This window comes from Carassius auratus, chromosome 21, assembly GCF_003368295.1.
Source record: "Carassius auratus strain Wakin chromosome 21, ASM336829v1, whole genome shotgun sequence".
NCBI lineage: Eukaryota > Metazoa > Chordata > Actinopteri > Cypriniformes > Cyprinidae > Carassius > Carassius auratus.
In genome coordinates, this window is record NC_039263.1 from 15,297,519 (window position 1) to 15,319,155 (window position 21,637).

A 21,637-nucleotide genomic window follows, 5' to 3' on the forward strand; every position below is an offset into this window, starting at 1 on the left:
CCTAGAAGCATGTCTCTTTTACAATTAGCTCACATAAAAAATAAAAATTCACGAAACTACAAGAATCAGATTTATTGCAATTTAAACCATGCAGCCATTTATCAGCCAATTGGCCACTAAACATATTTACTTCCAAAAGCCAAACCTGACTATCATTTGGTGTGTGTTCCTGTGTGCACGGAAGCCTGTTTTTGTTTGCCCAATCTAGCACAACAAACCCAAAGTAGCTTCTCCATGATGATTTCACAGTAACGTACATTTAGTTTTTTTCTATACCACGTCAGGCAATCAGATTTATGTCCAGAGCTCACATCTGTTTTCCATATCACCCCAGTGCGGTCACTATCCACATGACATGATGTCTTGATGCCGTCTTGTGCGTGATGGAGCTAAAAGCCCTCTTGCTAAGACACAGTCCTCAGGGTTTCATGAACTTATACTGAATACGAAAATGATGCTTCAGACAAATGATTTATCAGCGGCATTTAACGATTCCTGCACACAGACTTCTACTAAGCACCATTGGGCAGCGAGGAAGGCGCGTAAGTGTGTATCTGTTCTGGTGGCGAGTACATAAGCGCAGATGTCTGCTGTATGAAATATAGATGTAGCGGTGAGGGACAGGCACAGGAAGCAGCCGGTGTAGGGAGTGTGAGGAGGGAGAGGTCACATCAGTCATGGGACGACGCTTCTGCGTTCAATGGGGGCTACAGTCACGGAAGCTTTTTCCTTTCGTTTTCCATCCATCTTTTTTCATCTCATAGGGGTCTACATGACATCTTAATTCAGCACGCTCACTTAAAGAACTTTAAAGAGCTTTTCTAAAGGCACAAATCAATACGGTGTCCATTGTCTTTATAAGTGGTCTTGTACTGCTGGTCAGACATACAAAGTCCTAATGATGAATTATGTTGCTTTGTGATTAATTAGTAATAATAATGTTGTTGTGTTATAGATTGCTACTTTATTGTTGTACCATATGTCATGGATATAGAAATATGCACACATTTATAAAAGCTGTTTCTGCCTTGCCAACTTAATTTCTTATAATGGTTTCTTTATATGTAGAAGTAGCTTTATCTATATTTTTAGAGCAATTTAAAGTCACTTTGTTAGAGACAAAGTCACATTTATGATAAATGGTCACAAATGGAAGACAATGTCAAAATTGCAAGATTGAGATTTGAAATCATGTGACTTGGTATTTCTCCTAATTGTGACTTTTTTTTTCTTATAAATGCAACTTTCTAACAGATTGATATTAGTTTAAACATAATTTAATGTATTCAAACCACAAAGTATATAATTATTTATATGTGTGTGTGTGTGTGTGTGTGTGTGTCTGTGTGTGTTATGGACCAAAAATATTAATGATTTATTCTGACTTCTAAGATTTGTATCCAATTGGATGCTCTCTAGCATGAGACTGCCCCGCCCCCTAATACATATGTAACGTAACATGATGTAAACCAAGTACATGATGTTAACTAAGCCTCTTAAGGTCTTTAAAAATGTATATGTGCTACCCAAACTTTGTTTCAATAGGAAATGGGTCATCATAGGTCAAGAAACCTGCACTTGTCATGTCATTTCATAGGGTTTGTAACCATACATAGCCTAGCTTTACCTTTCTTAAACTACTCTGAATGATCCCTTTGTGCTTTGTGTGTGTGTGTGCACGCAGTTGCTCCAGACATCCTGGTGCTGGGCTATGACGGTGACTGGTATGTGGGCAGGGAGAATGTGCAACTGAAGTGTCGAGCCAAGGCCAACCCGCCTGCCCAGCACTTCAGATGGATCAGGTGTGTAACCACTACACTCACAATAGCCAGAGCTCACCACGTCTGGAATGGGTTCCAGAGTGTTATTGACAATTTTCTGAACTCCTCTTAAAGCAACAGATTATCTCTACAATTCACAACACCAAGAGTATCATTCAAACTGTCAGGTTTCAATGCAAATGATCAGTATTACGAGTGGATGCCCAAACATTCGACTTATTTAAAGCAAATCTAATTCTAGGAACCCACTAATCTGTTAATGTTTTTTCAGTATTGTTCACTGAGTTAGAAGACTGCACGTCAATCATGTGAGCTTAAACATTTATTAATTGTAGTTATTTCTGCCTCAAGCAGTCATAAATGTTTTGACAAACCATAACCGCAATGGTGTAGTTTTTGAACTATAAAATGACATGGAATAGGAGTCATGGGCAAGCAAAAATATGTTTAACAATTCAAAACTTGTTTATGTATGCCAGTCACTTGTTGGTATTATTATTTTTATCAATATCTGGTCCAACTGATCAGTTTCACAAAAGCTTTTTGTTTATTTTTGCCTGCAATTAACCATTAAATATAGTTGGCCTTTAAGATCTTTAATAGACTTAAAAAATCTTAAGAAACGTATTTTCAGTCAAGCCTTTGACTCGCGTTCTAGTTTTCCGCCGCTACTGACATTTTCCATAGTGCCTGGGCAGGCTTGGACAAAGGAAAGAGTTTGATAAAATGTGTTTGCATGTTTTAGGTTGGATGGAGAGATGCCAGATGGAGTAGAGGTGGTGAATAACTCTTTGGGGTTTATGAGACCCTTGCAGAAGAACGACTCTGGGGTTTACAGGTGTGAGGTGGGAAACGACATCGGACTGGGCAGTCGAGACATTAGAATACGTGTTCAGGGTGAGTAAGAGACTTGAAACATGACATACCCGTCTTACCAAAGTTTACCAGTATGTTTCCTTTGTGAAACTGGAGAAACAATGGTAAGAAATAACATCAAAACTTTACCAATCAAATTTATTTCAACGCTCATACAAAACCAGTGTTGGTGAGTTGAAATGTTGGCAGTAAACTGAAATGAGTGGACTGAGAATGCTGTATCTGTTTTTTGTTTTTTAAAGGAACAGTTCACCTGAAAATATTAAATCCTAACATTATTTACATGGGTCCGGATCCATTTTTATGCAGCACACAAGCTTATAATAATTTTCCTGACACAGAGGCCTTTCCCCAAAAGGCATTAGCCTTCTATTTAAATTAATTTTAAGTTCAGCTTTGGCTTTAAAAAAAAACAAACAAAAAAAAACAGTTTTGATGGGTTTTTATTGGGTTTCCTGAGTCATTATCTAATTGACCTCTGAGACAGGTGTTTGCAGTCACATTCCATTATGTTTATCTCCCATCATTTTTGCGTGAACATTAAACATTGAATACTGTCGTTTAATTTGTTTCTGTGATCGTCACTATTACTCCCTCCCTCTCTCTGTTGCTCTTTCTCCCTCCCTTGTGCACACTTACATCTCGGAGACTGTCACGCTGTTATACAAGGGGAGAATAGAGCGGAAGCAACCTTCACTGAGAGATGTCCTAGATTCATGAAACATTCACCAGCTCTTTTCAACCACCATTAATTATGTATTTTCTTTTGAAATGTTCTTATGCTCTCCCCTTGAGAAAGATCCCCCTTCTATGTGCATGAAGTTGCGTTTTTATGCGTGTTTGGTTGTTTTGTCAAAGTTGTCTGCGTCTATCTTCCAAGAGTCCCCTTGCGTCATTTGAGTCGTGATGTTTCTACTATAATGCATTCTGCTGCTGTTTGCGTATTGACTGAGTGATTGTGGGTGTGAAGTGTGTGTGCTACTGTTAGTTGCTGATCTTTGTGCATGAGTATGGGTGGACAGCACCTGTCCTGCATGTTAAACACCCTGCCACTACCTGTGTGGTCACCAAATACACACCCACACACTCCCTCCAAACGGGTTGATCCATACAGTGTATGGACAGGAATGGGGTACCATAAAAGTTTGTATTTTGTGGAGGCACAGAGAAGAGAAGCATGAGAGAGGGAGGGATTTCTGACCTCTCCATGACTTGTCCTCTCTTTATGTCCTGTTCTCTTCCCTTCTGGACACTGACGTGCTGAGGCCAGAAGCTCTACTGTTTATTGATTGAAACAAATCGTTCTTTAACTCGCTGGGCGAAATTGAATAAATTAAAATAAATTGACATTATACATGTCCTTGTGGTTTAAGGGGATAGTTCACACAAAAATTGTAATTCTTTCATTATTTACTCACCCTCATGTTGTTGCAAACCCATAAGATTTTATTTTTTCTTTACATCAGGGCCCGTATTCTTAACGATTCTAAGAATCCTCTTAGAGAACTCCAAATATCGTTTATAAATGTCTACATAGGAGTCTTAGCTTAAGAGCAATTCTGAGAGCAACTCTGAGCGAGGAAAAGGCATGAACTTTAATCTTAGTGAGGAGGCGGGGCTGACCCCGTTACTAAGTATGACACAGTCTTTGGAAGACTGTGATTGGCTGGTTGTCATAGAAAAATAAAAAAGTGCTTTAGGCTTTATTATAAGTCTTCACTTTGAAATTACAAGGGTAATTTTTCCTGTTTTACCATACACTCTCTCTTACACACATTATTTTATAGCCTGTACGTACTTTTTTTTTAATGCTGTTAATCTTAAAGTATGTGATAGGAAACGAACACCGACACAATAAGGTTCTGAAAGTGCTGTAATTGTTTGTGTGGTCACTTTGCTTGTAGAAAGTTATGACCGACCAAAATCGTGACTGCTGCGAAGTAGCATTTTTCTAGTAGCTATCACCAAACTCACACCCGTCTATTTTCAGGACTCACAACAGCATTCTCAGAAAACACGTGCGGTATGAACTCGACAACTTGTAGTACAGTGCGAGAGAGATGCTCATGCGTGTTTTCACTCTGCATAAATTTACAGCAATGGACAAATAAGACGTGCATCATCTAAATGTTTTATATCCGGTCACTGTTCTCCAGTTTCCGTCAGTTTTGTGTTCTGTGCGTGACTCTATTTCAGTGTCATGTGCGAGATGCAGAAAATGACGCGATTGCATATAGGGGTGGCTTGACTCGCATTGCACAATCATACAGACGGTATTCAAGATGCTACTGTACAGTAAGCTGCTGTTTGAACAGGACATTTCGAGACTGTAATGAAATGCTGTTGTCAGTCCCTATAACTGACAGTGGGAATGTGGCCATTGTTAATGTAGTTATTACTTTTATTTCCGGCGCTATGGCATTTTTATACTCTGAGATGTTAGCGTGTCTCTAATGATATCAGTCAGCAACATGATCACTGCACGATCTAATGTGTAGTGTCTTATTAACTCACTTTTATGCATTGTGTGCAAATGTGCATTTCTTCTCAATCTTCAGGTTTAGTTGATTTTCTCCACTTCTAAAGAAACTCTTAAGCCTCTTAAAAGTCCTCATCAGTACTCCTAACAATTTTGGACCTTAAGAGCTCTTTTAAGGGTTAAGATGCTTTCTGAATGACTTTTTTCTTAACTAGGATCTTTTAATTTTAAGAGCAAACACACATTTATAAGAATTTTTAATTTAAAAAAAAATTTAGTATTAGCACTCTTAGCTTAGATTTTTCATGAATATGGGATGAATGTTCATGCTGGTCTTTTCTATGCAGTGTTAATCTAATCTTGTATGAGTTGTGCGCTATTTTTAAAGTCTTCTGAAGCCATACAAGAACTTGTATAAAACTAAACTTTTGTGTGGAAAAGAGCTGTGAATTTTCTTCCAAAGCTCAAAAATATATACAGTGTTATATATATATATATATATATATATATATATAGATATATAGATATATAGATAGATAGATACAGTGTTATAGATAGATAGATATATATATATAATAGAGAGAGAGAGAGAGAGAGAGAGAGAGATTAAAAGTATAGAAGTTTATATAAATATATAGAAGTTTATAAAGTATATAAGAAGAGACCATGCTCTGCCAAGTTAGATTTTGATGGTAGCTTTGATTTTTGGTAGAACTATCCCTGTGGTTTCATATATGCAACAAATGTTTGTGCTGGGAATATTGTGGGTGTGTGAAAAGGATTTTGGATCTTTTTTTTTTTTTTTCAAAAATGTTGCCAAATAATATACAAACGTTTCAGTTTTCTTGAACTAAAAAGCTGCTCTTTCCTATATACACACACATGCATTCACTCACCAGACCCACAGATGCATCCAAATTACCTTTAACCTTGCGGGAACAAAACCGTCCAAGAATGCTTTATGTATGCTACGTTTATTATTCATTCCAGCAAGGATGAGCAAATTATTCCCCACTTTAGCTGGAGCATTTGAGCTGCGTAACCCTGAAGAGCTTGCAGCCCTGACTCCTGAGAGTGAACTTGCACGTTCTGCGCTCAATGCATGCACACTTCACAGCCAGCCAGATAACTCTCATTGCGCCAGGAACAGGACACTCCGTAATGGGATAGTTTGACTTTCAGCTTCCAGTCTCCGAGAACGTTGCTTGCATAGTCCAGATGCATGCCCCAGAATGCGATGAAACACTACACGCTCCCTAACACAATCAAGCGATCAATGCATGGTAATGGCGTTAACGCAATCTTCCACTCTAGCACCATGTTAGCAGTCAGGCGTAGCAGTCACCCAATCCTCGGGTATTCTCGATGGCTAACCCTCTTCCCTCCCCCAGTAGTACATACCCTTTCCCTGACCCCTTTCATTTAGTTTGCTCTCATCACTCAGCAATGTGGTCATCCGTACTCCCTCTCTCAGCTAACACAAATGTCTCTCATTAGGTTTCAATGTCGCAGATGACTGTACTTCAGTGTTAGCTGGAGATGTTAGTATGTAGCTCCTCATGAATCCCTTATCATGATGATCCCAACTCTCCTTTCTCTTCCATGTTTTTAGTCGTCTTTGCTCTGGACAACAGTTTCAGGTTTTGAAGCCGTCGTAAGGTTTGCAGTCGCATCCTTGCAATGAAAGACCTGGAACTATTGCATCCACGGCAATAGAGGATAGTCCTGTTATTCACGCTATATGTCTTGCTAAAAGATATTACAATCTTGGAAGCAGATTCATATGACTGTTAATGATATACTGATGTAGCTGGCATTGACATTATCTACTTTTCTTTGTCTGTCCATCCCTGCCTCCTGCCCCCCCTCCCTCTTCCTTCCCTCCATTAGATCCTCCCTCAACCACCACCATGCCCTCCACCACCCCTGTGCGCCTCCTAACTGCCGACATCTCTGCCACCACACCTGGCAATAAGCAGCGAGCCCTCATCACGTCTCCAACCCTGGCGCCTCTGCCGGAGGGGAGCCTAGGCACGATTGTGGGTGGGGCAGTAGGCGGTGCACTCTTCCTGCTATTGCTCCTTATTCTGGGTGGAGTTTATTACCAGCGCCAACGGCGGACATTCCGCGGCGACTACTACACAAAGCAGTATCACGGCCCCTCGGATATGCAAAAGGCTCCCCAGCCCCATGAGCTGCAGCAAGTCTACAGCAAAGGAAGCCCTGACACCAAACTCAAATCCAACCAGGATAACGGCACCATCTACCCTGACAAGGATCGAGAAGAGTGGGGTGATTTCGACCGCGAGCGATCACCCAACGGTCGCAGCAGAGCTCTGAGGGAAGCAGCCGGGCAAATGAATCACCATAATCATCACAACCTTGAGCACTGCTATCACAGCAACCATCACCCAGTCCATCCGCAAAGCTTCACTCCAGCCCATCATGTCCAGAGGAGCTCACTGCAGCCCGAGCCCCGCAGGTTTGCCGCTCCGCAAGTCATGAGCAACGGCTCCCCCTACCTGCCGGAGGACTGCTACGACAACGAATACGTGTCGCACATGGATGGCTCAATGATCTCCCGGAGGGAGTGGTATGTCTGAGAAGAACGAGCAGGAAGAGACTGCGTAGACATTTACAAAATGCTTCAGACTGCAAAATGAGGACGAGTATGGAGTTATGTAAAGAAAAATAAGTAGGAAATGCACCTTTTTTAGTAGTTTACACCTACCGGTTTGTTTTTGTACATTAGCCTAATCATTAGTTAGCTGGCTTAATAGATGTTTTGGGACCAAGTGAGGGTATAATTCTCGTCTTTTGTTTCTTAGATTGGTGAGGCAACAAGACGTCTGCTTTACGTTTCACCGATAAACCAGTTCAGGGGTGATATTAGTTGCCAAATCAATAGCCAGACTCGTTTCCCTTGCACAGTGAGGTGAACTGTGTGGTTTATTTAAATGAAAGTAGTTCGAACAAATGCCATTTGTATTTGAGATCAGCCCTGTCGTGAGCGATGAGTTTCGATGAGTCACGTCAACTTTCAATGCTGTCACTCTGATGGAGGCAGAAATTAGCTCCTGTCAACAGCCTGGCGGTTTCCATGGCAACATTTATTTCTTCTCTACTGGCATTCGGAGCAGTAGGGAGGAGCTAGACAGCGAGGACCGTGCCGGATTTGATAAAGCCCAATGGGCAAAAGCCAGACAGGATGATTGCCGAAATGGGGTGGCTGTAATTGTATCAATTCAGCTTCCATTTGCATACCCCTGCATCACTGTATTAGCTCTGGATTTCTTTTGTTTGTGCCATCAAATATTGAGTCTTTCTGCAGGAGACAATTGGGCAATGTACATTAAAACTACTGCCATTGTTCAACATGAAAGCTTATCCCGTATTAATGTAGCTGTCTGGCTTGTCTTCGTCAGACCATCACTGCCCAGTGTTAACAACCTCCGACTGCATTCAGCGACTGTGCATTACATCACGAATCAAAGCCTGTGCCTGTCTTTTGTGTTTCTGTGTGTGTGTGTGTCTGTAATATGTAAATCCAATCAGCTGGTGTTAACCAACAGTGTTTTGATGAATCGGCTCATTGCCTGTGCAATCGTGTTCAGATTTCTAGTCAGATTCACGCACATAATTTAACACAGAAGACGATAGCCTAACACACACGATATTGGTCATTAAACTTGTGTTGGCTGGATCTTAATAAGCTAGCAGATGCGTATGGTTGGTGTTTAAGATATTGGAGGTGATACTGTAGTGCCTTAAACTGAAGACATGCCCTGTAAGCATTATAATGTGCATGCAGAAGTTACGAACGAGTGAGTATCATTTTCAGAAGAAGAATGCGAGTAGTTTTGAGGCATAAAGCGGTCAGGTTGGGTCCTGAGATCATCATTTTGTACTGTGCTTTGTCCACCACCTTGTTTTGTGTGCCATTTTTGCTTCTTTCAGACAAAAACAAATTGTTTTGCTCGAATTAAATGACGCGTGACACTTGAGTCACGGTGAACATCAGAGTTATGAACTTAGAATGTCTATGTGTACAGCTTTGGGTGAAGAATTCGATGAAAACAATGTATATATGCTGGCAGATAGGAGAAGCTTGTTTTGTTTATTAGTTTGTTTGAATTTATCGTTCCTGTAGGAAGCCTGAGATTCAGCGGTGGAACGCACTAGAAAAAAAACACTATTACACCGATTGTGAGAGAGGATCACAAGTACACTTCTCCAGAACATCTTTTTCACTTTTTTTTTCTTCTTGTTTTACAAAAGAGCTACTGTAACAAAATAAAATATACAAATAATAATAAATAAATAAAAAACAAGGAAGAAATGTATTTGCAATGTATAGATGATACTGAGCATTATTTTGTAAAAATCAACCTTTGGGATACATTTGTTTTAAAATAAAGCACCTTTTTTTCTGTGACATGTTTCTTTGTTTTCTGAGTTGGCCTCGGATCCATTTCTTGCAGGTTGGAGGGGTGCATGTTGAGGTCGTGGGTGTGACTGGTTGCTTCAGCTGCAGAAATGCTCCCTGTTGGGGTCTCCTCTACTCTCCTGGAGGCCTCCAGGGATGTATTCCTCACGCCCACTTTTCCTTTGCTGTGGTTACACTACTTCATCTCCAAAGATCCCTTCGTGCTCTAAACCTCATGCATATTATGTGGGAAAGCCTGTGGCTAAAAGCTTCCTGTGGATGGGGGCTAAACTTCCTTTCAGACTTACCTAGGATAGCCCTAAAGTGGGGTGGATTATGGACTTGTTGATTCCTGTGTTTGCACTGCTCTTCTGTCGATCTGTGTGAGAGAAGATGGGGGAGCTGGTTGACGAAGGGGAGATCAAGCACAGCAGTGGGACTAAACGGTGTTTGAGTGGTTTTTGTTTCATAGCCGTTGGAGAGTCTGTCATCCTGTCCAATCAGCTGGTGGTGGGACAAGCTAGTAATTACAGTTGTTCCACAATGAGTCAATGTCCAAAGTCGGCTCATAAAACGTGCCTTTTTATATAGCAAAGAAGTCTTTTAATGCTTTGGACCATCTTCAGATCAAATCAGGGGAATACAAGTATCAAAATAATGACAAATTATCCATGATTTACATATTTTATCTTGACATGGCCTCGTTTTTATTATTGGGATGCACTGAAGTTTTTAGTACTACTTTGTACTATTTTTCTAAATTATTTAGTTTACTGTTTCACAGATTCACTTAATTGTTTTTTAAGTAATGTAAATCAAAATGCAATGAAAAAATGTAATTGGTCAAAGGTTATAGTAAAGGCATTTGCATGTTACATAATATTGCTATTTTAAATGAAAACAAATTTAAAAAGAACATCTCAGAGAGTCCTTAGGAAAAATGTTTCACATTATCAAAAAATATTTTCAACACTATTAATAAGAAAACAATGTTTCTTATGTGTCATGTGACTCCTACGTAAAGATGAATATGTTGCTTTGCCGTCACAGGAATAAATGACATTGGAAAATATTGCAATAAAAAAGTTTTGCATTTCACAATATTTCTATTATACTGTATCTTGAAAATGCATATGAAAATTATATTTTTTTAAAATTCTTAAAAAATCTTTTTTTTAATGGTAGTGTACAAAAATAATACAATTTTCATGGGTTGATTCATTCTATATTGGTGCTTTTTCTAATTTTCGTTAGTCAGTCAATGTGTAAACTACATGTTGTCCTTCACAGGCCATCATCCTGAGAACCACTTCAATAGAAGCAGCACTGAAACATGTTCTTCTGAACAATGCCAATAATGACACAAACATGCTCTTTATTCCTTCGGGAATATACAGAATGGAGAGATTTTCCTTCCTTCAGGTATCTTAAGTCCAGGTTCCTGAGGTTATCTCACTGAAAATAACAATGTCATTCATTATCTGAGCAGTCACAATATGACGGGTGAAGAGGGTACTGTCTCTTACTGGACTGTTTGAATAGATTCTCTAAGGGGCTGTATTACCTTCCGCCCCCTCCCTGCTCCACCAGTGCCTCTGATTGGTTAAATTAGTCCGGTAGAATGGTTTTGTTTGCCACAGCCCCCTTCCAGGCTATTGACACCGTCCCCATGGCAACAGACTCTTCACGGGCTTGTTCTCTTGAGGGATACCTGTGCCTCCTGTCTCAGAGAAACAAGAGGGGTTAGAGAGTGGATGAAAGAGGGTAATTCGGTGGAAAAAAAGGAGAGGAGATGGGTAATGAGGGGGAGCTTGAAACCGGAAGAAGGGAGGAGTCAAAGATGGATCAAGGTTAAAAAGGACAAGAGGGGGACGATTCAAAATAAATGCATGCGTGAAGATGAAATATGGCATTATAAACTCCTCCTATAAAAGACGGACACTTTAAAAGGCTGTGATCGGTCATTGTGACTAAGGATTTTTCTTCCCTTTTTTTCCTTTCCAGAGGATGTTTCCTTTGGAAAATGTGTCATTTTGTGACTCTCTCTGCTTCTCAGATATCTATCTTTTTGAAATATTTTCCCACTAATAAATCACAGTGGTCATGAAACCGTTCCCTCGGTGGTTGGCTGTTGTTAAATGTTCAGGGCTCCATTTTAGGGAGTCTCTTATTTATCAGAACTAGAACACTGGAAAGTGTTACTGCATTTATTATTTCACAGTCACAGATATACTAGGTGGGGTGTACAAATATGCAACCAAATATAGTGATATTAATCTGCCTCCAGCTGGTTCTCAAGATGTCATGTTAAGACAAATATATAAAAACACAAATACTAAGCATTATATGCGTTTCCTTTCCTGATGGTGATTTTATAAAACATAACCAATCCATAGCTAAATGTTTATTAGCCATTTTTCTTTACACCCAATTTTCTCAGCTTGGCAATAGTATAACAATTCAATGTGAAAAAAGAAGGAAAATATTTTCTCTGATTTTAATTCTGGATAAAATACTGTCGCTGGTTTGTGGGCAAATTGGAACTGAATTCCTTTGAAATTGTTTTAATTGAATTTTTATTAAGGTAGCAAACTATGTAGAACTGCTATTTGAATTTAGAAATATAATACTTTTTAATTATGACTTCTATAATCAAGATTAATGTATGAAAATTTAGAAGAAAAAATTATATAAGGACTTGTCTTTTTTATTTTTGTTTCATTTGTATTTTTTGAATTTGTAATTAAAATGATTATTGGATTGTTTTATAAAAACAATTAAAGATGTAATGATTAATTCAGTGTTCCTTGCTGTTTCTTTATTTAATTGTGAAATTTACTATCCCCTTCTGAGTTAAAATAGTTTTTCAGTGCACAAAGTACCTTTAACTTCTGCTGAAACTTTTTATTCCACAAAAGGTTCTATTTAGCATTATAAGGTTCTTTAGGTTATTAAAATGTTCTTCATGCTAAGAAAAAAAGGTCATGTTTTTTATGTTCAATGAAAGGTTCTTTGGGGAACCCAAAATGCTTCTATGACATTGCCGTGAAACCACCTTTTGAAACCTTTATGATAGACAGGGACCACCCAGAATCTGTCACACATATTATAACCCCTTCATAAAAATCTGGCAGTCTAAACGAAGAAGACCTCTGACACTTGACCTACCCCAAAACAAACTTTTTGAAATCACTTAAGCTGTGCTCTTTCTTTCCTGTAGTGACCTCTATTAGGACAAATGTGTTCTATTGAGTCATTGAGCTCTTTCGGTCAGCAGCATCATAAACCTTTGCCCTTTTCAAGGACGTTTCTCCAGTTCCTTTTATTGCCCCACAGACTGTAGTTGAGTTTCACAGTAATTAAAACTCATGGGTTGCGAACACACAACAGAAACCCTTTCCGGTCCAACACAGACAAACACCCTACCTGCAGTCCAATATGGCTATCAGGTGTCAGCCAGCAGGGAAGGCCAGCTTTCCCCATGTAACATTTACCAGAATGCATTGTGATGCTTTATCCCCCACCCAGCTCCTGTTATCAAATACCCACCGAGAGCGTTGAATGAGTTGCGGGGTGTCCGTGTCCAATACGACTATCTGAGACCCATAACACTCATTCTAAGAGAAACACCTGATCCCTTTAATCTGGTTTAAAGATGCCTGCCACCCTTCAACCGGTTCTAAGCGAGTGTGAACCCATTTAATCCCTCTTTACTCTGCGATCACCTCTGCTCTGAGCCGTGAATTTCCCCGCCAAAGTCTCGAAATCTCAAATCTGCTTGATAAACATCTCTTAGATGGGATGAGAGGACCTTCAAAGGCTACGGTTCAAGTCTGGACTCACCTGTGAAAAGTCTTAAGTCCAGTGGGGTAAAAGTGAGCTGCTAAAAGGCACCTGAATTATGGTCACGGCACTTAAGAAGAGAACCACAGAAGAGGGAACTACAGATTTCAGAAGATGTCTGTAGAGGATGGCTGAAAGTAACAGCTCAAGAAAAAGCTTGAAAAGAGCTTGTATATTTACACACAAACACACCAAATTATAGAAGTTTATGTACAGTTTTATCCAAAAACCATTCATTTAGATTGAATGTGCAGTTGTTGTGTACTTCAGATATTAAGTGTATGTGTGTGTTTGCATATGTATATATATGTGTGTGTGTTAAATTTTTACAAGTATGTTAAAGTGTGCATTTTTTTGTCACACGGGAGATTATTTAGATTGGGAGTGAATAAACCAAATGTCTGTGGCTTTATAATTTCTATTTTTTGAGGTGCGTATTGTGCAGCAAATGACAGCTTTAACCCTTGCTGAACTGAAGTGTAAAGGGTCTTGTGACTCGCTGTGGGGGGCCCATCTGTGGTATTACCCGCCAGACGGCAGAATGATGGCCTCTCCCCTGCCCCCTCCCTGCCCTGCCACTGTCCCTGACCATTGTTCCCATACACTGAACCACATATAATCCCAAAGTTAAACCTCCAGAAAACATCTATAGAGGAATACATAGAGACACTCTGGACTGGATGCCAAGCTATGTGCTAATGAGTAATGGAGGAGTGTGGAGGGTAGTGAGGGGATTTTAGTAAAGAAACATTTCGATACATTTTGGGAACATTCTCAGGGACTAACAGAGTTCCTCTCTTATCCTTAATCCGTTAACTCCTTGGACATTGTGCAAAACTAGCCCTGTCTTATTGTTAGCATTATGAGGTTAAAGGTCAACGTGATGAATCTGCACCAAAAACTAGAACCAGTCTGTGTGGGAAAATGTTTAACCCTTATATTAAATTCCAGGGTTTCTATTGTAATTATTGAATTTTGCATCTTAAAAAATTTACCAAAAATGGTAAACACTGTCACACTACCAAAATATTGCTACGGGTATTTGGTTTGAGCATCCTGAAATAGAGAATATCATCAACCAAGATAAATTTCATCCATGTTTTAATTTATATGCTATGCAAATGATGTTATGCAGCACCTTGTTTAACAATTCATAAAAATGCAATGTTTTGTATCAAATCTGTTATATTAGATAAAATTGGGTTTTGCTGCTTATTAATAGTTAATAAGGTAGTTGTTAAATTTAGGGATTGGGATTAGTGATGTAGAATATGGTCATGCAGAATATGTGCTTTATAGGCCTGAATACTAATAAACAACCAATATGTTAATAATAAGCATGTTAAAGCTACTAGTTAATAGTGAGAATTGGTCCCTATACTAAAGTGATACCAAAAATTGCTTAAATTGTTAAGCTTTAGGAATTAATTGAATTGGATGTTGTTTTTGATGATTAATTTAAATTAAATGATTATTTGAGCAAGGTATTAGAAAAATGACAAGGTAGTATCAGTATTCATTTCATACCATTAGCGAAGAACGAAATGCATTCCACATACTGTGTACTGTAAGAAAAATCAGTATCAAATGATATAAGGGGGGGTAAAAAAAAATATTGTGATAATGCTTTTAGCCATAACGCCAAGCCCTAGTTGCACAGAAATTACACGCTTCACTTTTAACTCTTCACAGGAGTCATTTTTATTACGCTGCCTTCAGATGTCGCCGTATGGACTTGCTGTGCAGAGATCTGTCACAAGTGTGGTTGAATCTCCACTGTGCCAAACCTCCAATTCAGTCCCAAAACTTTTGCCAACACTCCCCATCCCAGTGCTTGTTTTTAGCCACAATCCCCTCTCCTCATGAAACCTTACACCCTCAACCTCCTGCTCTCACTGTCTTTATTCTTCCCGTGCCAGCTTCTGTCGGACCCGGACGTGTGCTCAGCAGGCCAAATATTTACCGCTTGCTACACTCAAACGATCAGTATTGAATGATTCGACTAAACATCCTGTTCTGTTCTCCTGTGAGAGCAGAGGTGAGATAACAGTAACAGCACTGTGGTAATTATTGGGTTCTTGACCAGAAAACCTTCAGGGAAAACGCTCGATAACATGTTCGATTGATTTGTGTTAGGGAAAAATACAAAGAAGGCAGAAAAAAACAAATGCTTTTTATTGAATACTGCATTATCAATGACTGCAAAAAAAAAAGTTGGGTAATACGGTGTCAGCGTTCCACCCTCTTGGCTAAATAGTCTGTTGATCATCCTAAAGTGCACTCTTTGAGTTTAATTAATCTTAATTAATGGATGTAATCCCTTTACAGGAGTCCCGTCGTGGGGATAACGAGCTAGAAACCTTGATTCTGGTCAACTTGCTAAATGAAGTTGCACAAGAGTGTGAAGCTCAGGGTAAAAGCGAGCGAGAGAGGAGGTGGTAATGACAGAAAAAGAGAGTGGAAGGAAAGGTTTGGAGGAAGGAGTGCAGCAAAGCATAAGTGCATTGCTCTGCGGGGTGGGGGAGACAGTAACAGCAGGCTTTAAAGGAGGGCAGCATGGGGTCCTAATTACTGAGCCTTAGAGCTGGCTGAATACAGCTTGCCCCTGCCAACCTCAGCACAACCCACCCATCCACCTGACTCACCGGAACATCAAACAACTAGTTCTCATTTGCTCTGATGCTTGATTAAGTTACACCAGGACATGCACTGTAAAATACTGGCATCTGCCCTTGTGTAGCGTCGATGTGATTTATGTAAAGTTTAAATGTACATTGCAAAAAAATTAAATCTTAATTTTACAGTCAAATATTTAAGCTTTAAGTCATTATGAATCACTCCTCACTTTACTTTCATTTTGACACATTTAAGACTAAAAGATAAGAAAACTATAGGGTGGGAATTACTTTATATTTTAGGAACTGATTTGATCTTGAAAAGAGGGTGCTACAAATCATGAAAGGAGCTGAAAAGATGTAGGTTTGCTGAAACATTACATATGAAGCTAATTAATAATTTTCCATTATGTTTAATGAAAATTGGCAAGACAAAGAATTTTCTACTTTAGATTCATGTTGACGAAAACAAGAAATTTACTTTAGAAGCAAAACATGTCTTCTTGTGGCATCTTTACTCATCAAAGTTTGATAATTAAACTTTTGTGGCCACCATAACTCACTTTTGGGACAAAAACAACATTTGCAAAAAAAAAAAAGTATATATATATATATATATATATATATATATATATATATATATATATATATATATATATATATATATATATAATTGTTTTTTTTTTTGTTTTTTTTTTTTTGAAATAATTTTCATTATGTTATTCACATTTGCATGAATAAAGAAAATGTTCCCCATAAAAAAATTCTAAACATTCTGGGGAAAAAAACAACAACATTTTAATAGCCTAAAGGAATTGTTAAATAATTTAATAACTGAACATAAACATTGCTTGTTAATTTTTTAAGTCACATTTGAAAAAGGCATCTGCTAAATGTAAACGTTAGCTACTGTAGGTACAAGCGTCTGGATAAGGAAACTAAAAAAAATGTTTTCTTGTATGAAGCATAAATCTAACAAAAATTATGAAATAATAATAATAATCTTACTAAGCTGTATTTTATACATTTTCTTGTAAATCAAGTCATTGCCTCACCACAAATCCTCTTCTTGTGTAAACTGTAAAGTAAATTTTAATTATTCATTTGTAAATAAAAACTAAATTATTTATGTATTTATTTCCTCTCTCAACTGTTCTGGCTGCATGAGCTTTCAGTTTTTGCTGACTCTGTCCTCACTGTTGGGGTTGTCACATCTTTATTCACATCTTTATTTAACTAAGCTGTCTTGTAGCCTCTTGCTGTTTTGTTGTTTGTCTTTTACAATCTGCATCGACACATGCTGAGCTTTAGCATGTTACATACAGTTGCAATCTGCTTCAACTGGCTTTGCTTTGCTCTTTTGTGCTTTTTGTTATAATTTGTGGCATTTAGCCATTCGGTGCCAAGATCAGCAGTGTTTTTGTCTTGTCATTTTAGTGAAACGTGATGTACCTCCAGTATCACTGGCTGTGTTGATTGATTAATTAGCTTTTGTTTTTGCTCACTGTGTTGTGGTGCCTTTCAGACATGTCTCAGAAGCAGATGACATCCTCCATGGCTATTGCTGGGGCCGTGATGGGAGCTGTGCTGGCGCTCTTCCTCATCACAGTCTTCATCATCGTCCTGATCACAGCACGCAAGGCTCCCCCACCCACATACACAGATAAAGTGTGAGTATATGCAATATCTTCACTTATAGATGATCTGACATTTACTGTAATGGTCACCTGCAAGATGAGCTCTGCGAGAATGCCATCTTTGTTCCAAAACACAGTATAGCAATGTTAGCAGCTAATAGTGAGCAGTAAACAGAGAGCGATGTTCAGAATGTCCTCCGAATGTTCTGTAAAGTACCAAAATACTTTCTTTAGGGGTAACACTTTATTTTATGGCGTCCTTGTTACATGTTACATGTGCTTACTGTTATAATAACAATAAAATATGAATAACTACATGCATGTAATCTAATCCTAACCCTAACCAAATAGTAAGTAAATGTAGGTCAATATATATTATTCAGCATCTAAATGTGTAATTACACCGTAACAAGAACCTTAAAATAAAGTGTAACCTTTATAGGTTTACTAAAGATACTTAGAACATACAATACTAGATGTGGTGAGGACGACTTGCTGAAGTTCAAAGCGAGCATCAGAATGGGGAAGAAAGGGGATTTAAGGGACTTTGAACGTGGTATGGTTGTTGGTGCCAGACAGGCTGGTCAGAGTATTTCAAAAGCTGCTGATCTACTGGGATTTTCAAACACACCATCTCTAGGGTTTACAGAGAATGGTCCGAAAAAGATAAAATATCCAGTAAGTGGCAGTTGTGTGGACGAAAAAGCCTTGTTGATGTCAGAGGTCAGAGTAGAATGGGCAAACTGGTTAGAGATGATAGAAAGGCAACAGTAACTCAAATAACCACTCTTTAAAACCAGGCTATGCAGAATACCATCTCTGAACGTACAACACGTCGAACCCTGAAGCAGTTGGGCTACAGCAGCAGAAGACCACACCGGGTGCTGCTCCTGTCAGCTAAGAACAAGAAACAGAGGCTACAATTCACACAGGCTCAACAAAATTGGACAATAGAAGATTGGAAAAATGTTGCCTGGTCTGATGAGTCTTGATTTCTGCTGCAACATTCAGATGGTAGGGGCAGAATTTGGCGTAAAGATCATGAAAGCATGGATTCATCCTGCATTGTCTCAACGTTTCAGGCTGCTGGTGGTGGTGTAATGGCGTGGGGGATATTTTTAAACTTTGGGCCCCTTAGTACCAAATGAGCATCATTTAAACGCCAAAGCCTACCTGAGTATTGTTGCTGACCATGTCCATCTCTTTATGACTACAGTGTACCCGTCTTCCCATGGCTAGTTCCAGCAGGTTAATGCACCATGTCACAAAGCTCAAATCATCTCAGACTGGTTTCTTGAACATGACAATGAGTTAACTTTACTTAAATGGCCTTTTGATAAATTAAAAGGATTGTTAAGAAAACATAAAAAAAAAAAAAAAAACTAAAATTGTGCTGGATATATACCTCTGGATATATTAAAATAGCACCGATGCTATGCTATCTTTGTGTCAGATATCGGAGATATTTTGACTTATAGTCACATGCTTTGCCACGTGTAGACTTTCAGTGTGTAGGACAGTTGGTGCAGTACGTGGGCACTTACCTGGTGAATTATTTAATCATTACCATGCTTCCTCAGCAACTTCCTGACCATTCTTTGAACCTGAATGACAGCATAAAACTTAACCATTACCACTCTTTGGTCACTGACCTTACAGGCTTCGACTGGAGAACAATGCACGAAACCGATTTGTGCTCATCGATGTGATCATGTGTTACAGTTTAGGTCTAACATGCAAAGCCGATTTACTCAGAGTCACATATTGAAGTGAATAGTTTATTGAAGACTGTTGTTTGTCCAGTCAGGATATCATTAAGTACATTACACTCCGCTTCAGCTCTGTCCGGCTCACCTGTTGGCCTGTCAGAACTAGGCATTTCACGCTACAGCACCTCCTTATGGCTTAATGTTTGATTTTGTCTGGTCAATTATTACTGATCCCAGAAACCCAGTCAAGTCTGTAAATGTTCTGTTCTAGTGGGAGCAACATCAGATGGTTTCCTTTTGTTTCCTGGAAAGGCAACTGCATGTCATCACAGAGAGAGACTAGCTACAATAGACTACAGTTGTGTATTTGCTTTTGCAGTATATAGAGACTAACACACGATGCATCATTGTAGAACTTGTGTGGGCAAAAGAACTTCAGCTAGTTCCTTTTTTGACATAGTAAGTTGATTTTTCAGTTGTTTTTGTTTGGTTCTTGCAAAAAGAGCCGCATTATTGTTCTGTCAATGAGAGAGAGTGTCTCGAGACATGAGCCCACAGATGTCGCATTTCAACCAGTCTGGAGGTCTTCCTTTTCCCACAGCCTTCAAAAAGAAGCTCCGAACTGGGCTTCATACGCTCCTCTGAGTTCCTGCTCCACAGGGCTTTTCACTCTGCACTTAACCCTGGGTTATTTTGTTAATCACTCTGCACTTGGGTTAACCCAGGGTTATTTTGTTAATCACTCTGCACTTGGGTTAACCCAGGGTTATTTTGTTAATCACTCTGCATTTGGGTTAACCCAGGGTTATTTTGTTAATCACTCTGCACTTGGGTTAACCCAGGGTTATTTTGTTAATCACTCTGCACTTAACCCAGGGTTATTTTGTTAATCACTCTGCACTTGGGTTAACCCAGGGTTATTTTGTTAATCACTCTGCACTTGGGTTAACCCAGGGTTATTTTGTTAATCACTCTGCACTTGGGTTAACCCAGGGTTATTTTGTTAATCACTCTGCACTTAACCCTGGGTTATTTTGTTAATCTTGGTTTAAGGGTACTAATTAATTCCCAGTTAAGTGGCGTTTCGCAGTTTGACCCTGGTTTAACCCTGGGTTAGCATCTCTTTTACTGTGCCAAAAGTATCATTGCTGGAATGAGTTGTTTACAATAGACAACCAATAATTTACTAAATGGTGCTTAAATGGATAGTTTACCCAAAAATGTAAATTCTGTTATTGATTACTCACCCTCATGTCATTCCAAACCGTAAGACCTTTGTTCATCTTCAGAACACAAATTAAGATATTTTTGATGAAATCCGAGAGCTCTCTGACCCCGAATAGACAGCAATGCAACTGAAAACTTCCAAGACACAGAAACATAGTAAGGACATCAATCAAAGAGTCCATGCAACATTAGTGCCTCCACTTCGATTTTATTAAACTATGAGAATATTTTTTTTGCGCAAGGAAAACAAAAAATAACAATTTATTCAATTCTTCTCACTGAGTTAATGTCTTCTGCCACTTTGGAGAGTACCACGGTGCACCTGCCCCAGAACATTATCAATGTAATGAGTGTTGTTTACGTTCAGGAGAAAGCACGTGCATCAGATTACAGGTTTGGAAAGACATGAGGGTAAGTAATTAATGACAGAATCTAAATTTTAGGGTGAACTAACACTTAAAGGTAGTCACATTTACCATTGTTCAGTTCATTTTCATGGACAAAATTCAGTCATTTTAACAGGATTCTATGTAATTGGGATTTTCGTGTGAGGGCAAAGGTTTTCCCACGCAGATTTTGCAACAAGTTGAAGTAAACTTTCGCACGCTGTTTAGTTTGAGTGTTAGGTTGAAAAATGACTTGAATGTCCAACAACTGTCAAACAAATGGTCAAACGATCAAGCGGTGATGGCAAACTGGAGGAAACCAACTGTTATTTTGCTTTTGTAGGTTCGAAGTGGCTTAAACTGCTTTCTTGTCCAGACTGTCTTCTTCAGTGGGCAATGAGTCAAATAATACAAACTGAAATATATATATCTTTCAGTTGTTATTCACCCTATAAATATGCAAATTAGAATGTTAACCTAGGTTTACAAATGTATTGTGCCCACATAAGACCACATAGATTTGTTGTAGATGTTTTTATTCTGTCAAGGACCCAGCATTGTTAGTTTACCACAGGTTGTTAGTGTTTGTGTCAGCAGAAATAACACCGAATATGGGACGTTCTTCTCACTTTCTAAAAGAAAGAAAGAACTGGTGTAA

General features: G+C 38.8%; 1 protein-coding gene across 2 annotated transcripts in view; it reads left to right on the forward strand.

Moving 5' to 3' along the window:
• The window catches only part of LOC113038664 (nectin-3-like protein), a 54,074-nt gene that overhangs the window by 27,142 nt on the left and 5,295 nt on the right, over positions 1–21,637 (forward strand). The window contains exons 4-6 of one of the 2 annotated variants that reach the window (XM_026196259.1): positions 1,685–1,802; positions 2,527–2,678; positions 17,546–17,690. In XM_026196259.1, coding sequence (XP_026052044.1) covers positions 1,685–1,802; positions 2,527–2,678; positions 17,546–17,690 — 415 coding nt within the window. Of the gene's footprint in view, positions 1–1,684; positions 1,803–2,526; positions 2,679–7,026; positions 9,572–17,545; positions 17,691–21,637 lie in introns of those variants that run through there. The other variant, XM_026196258.1, reaches the window with a different exon arrangement.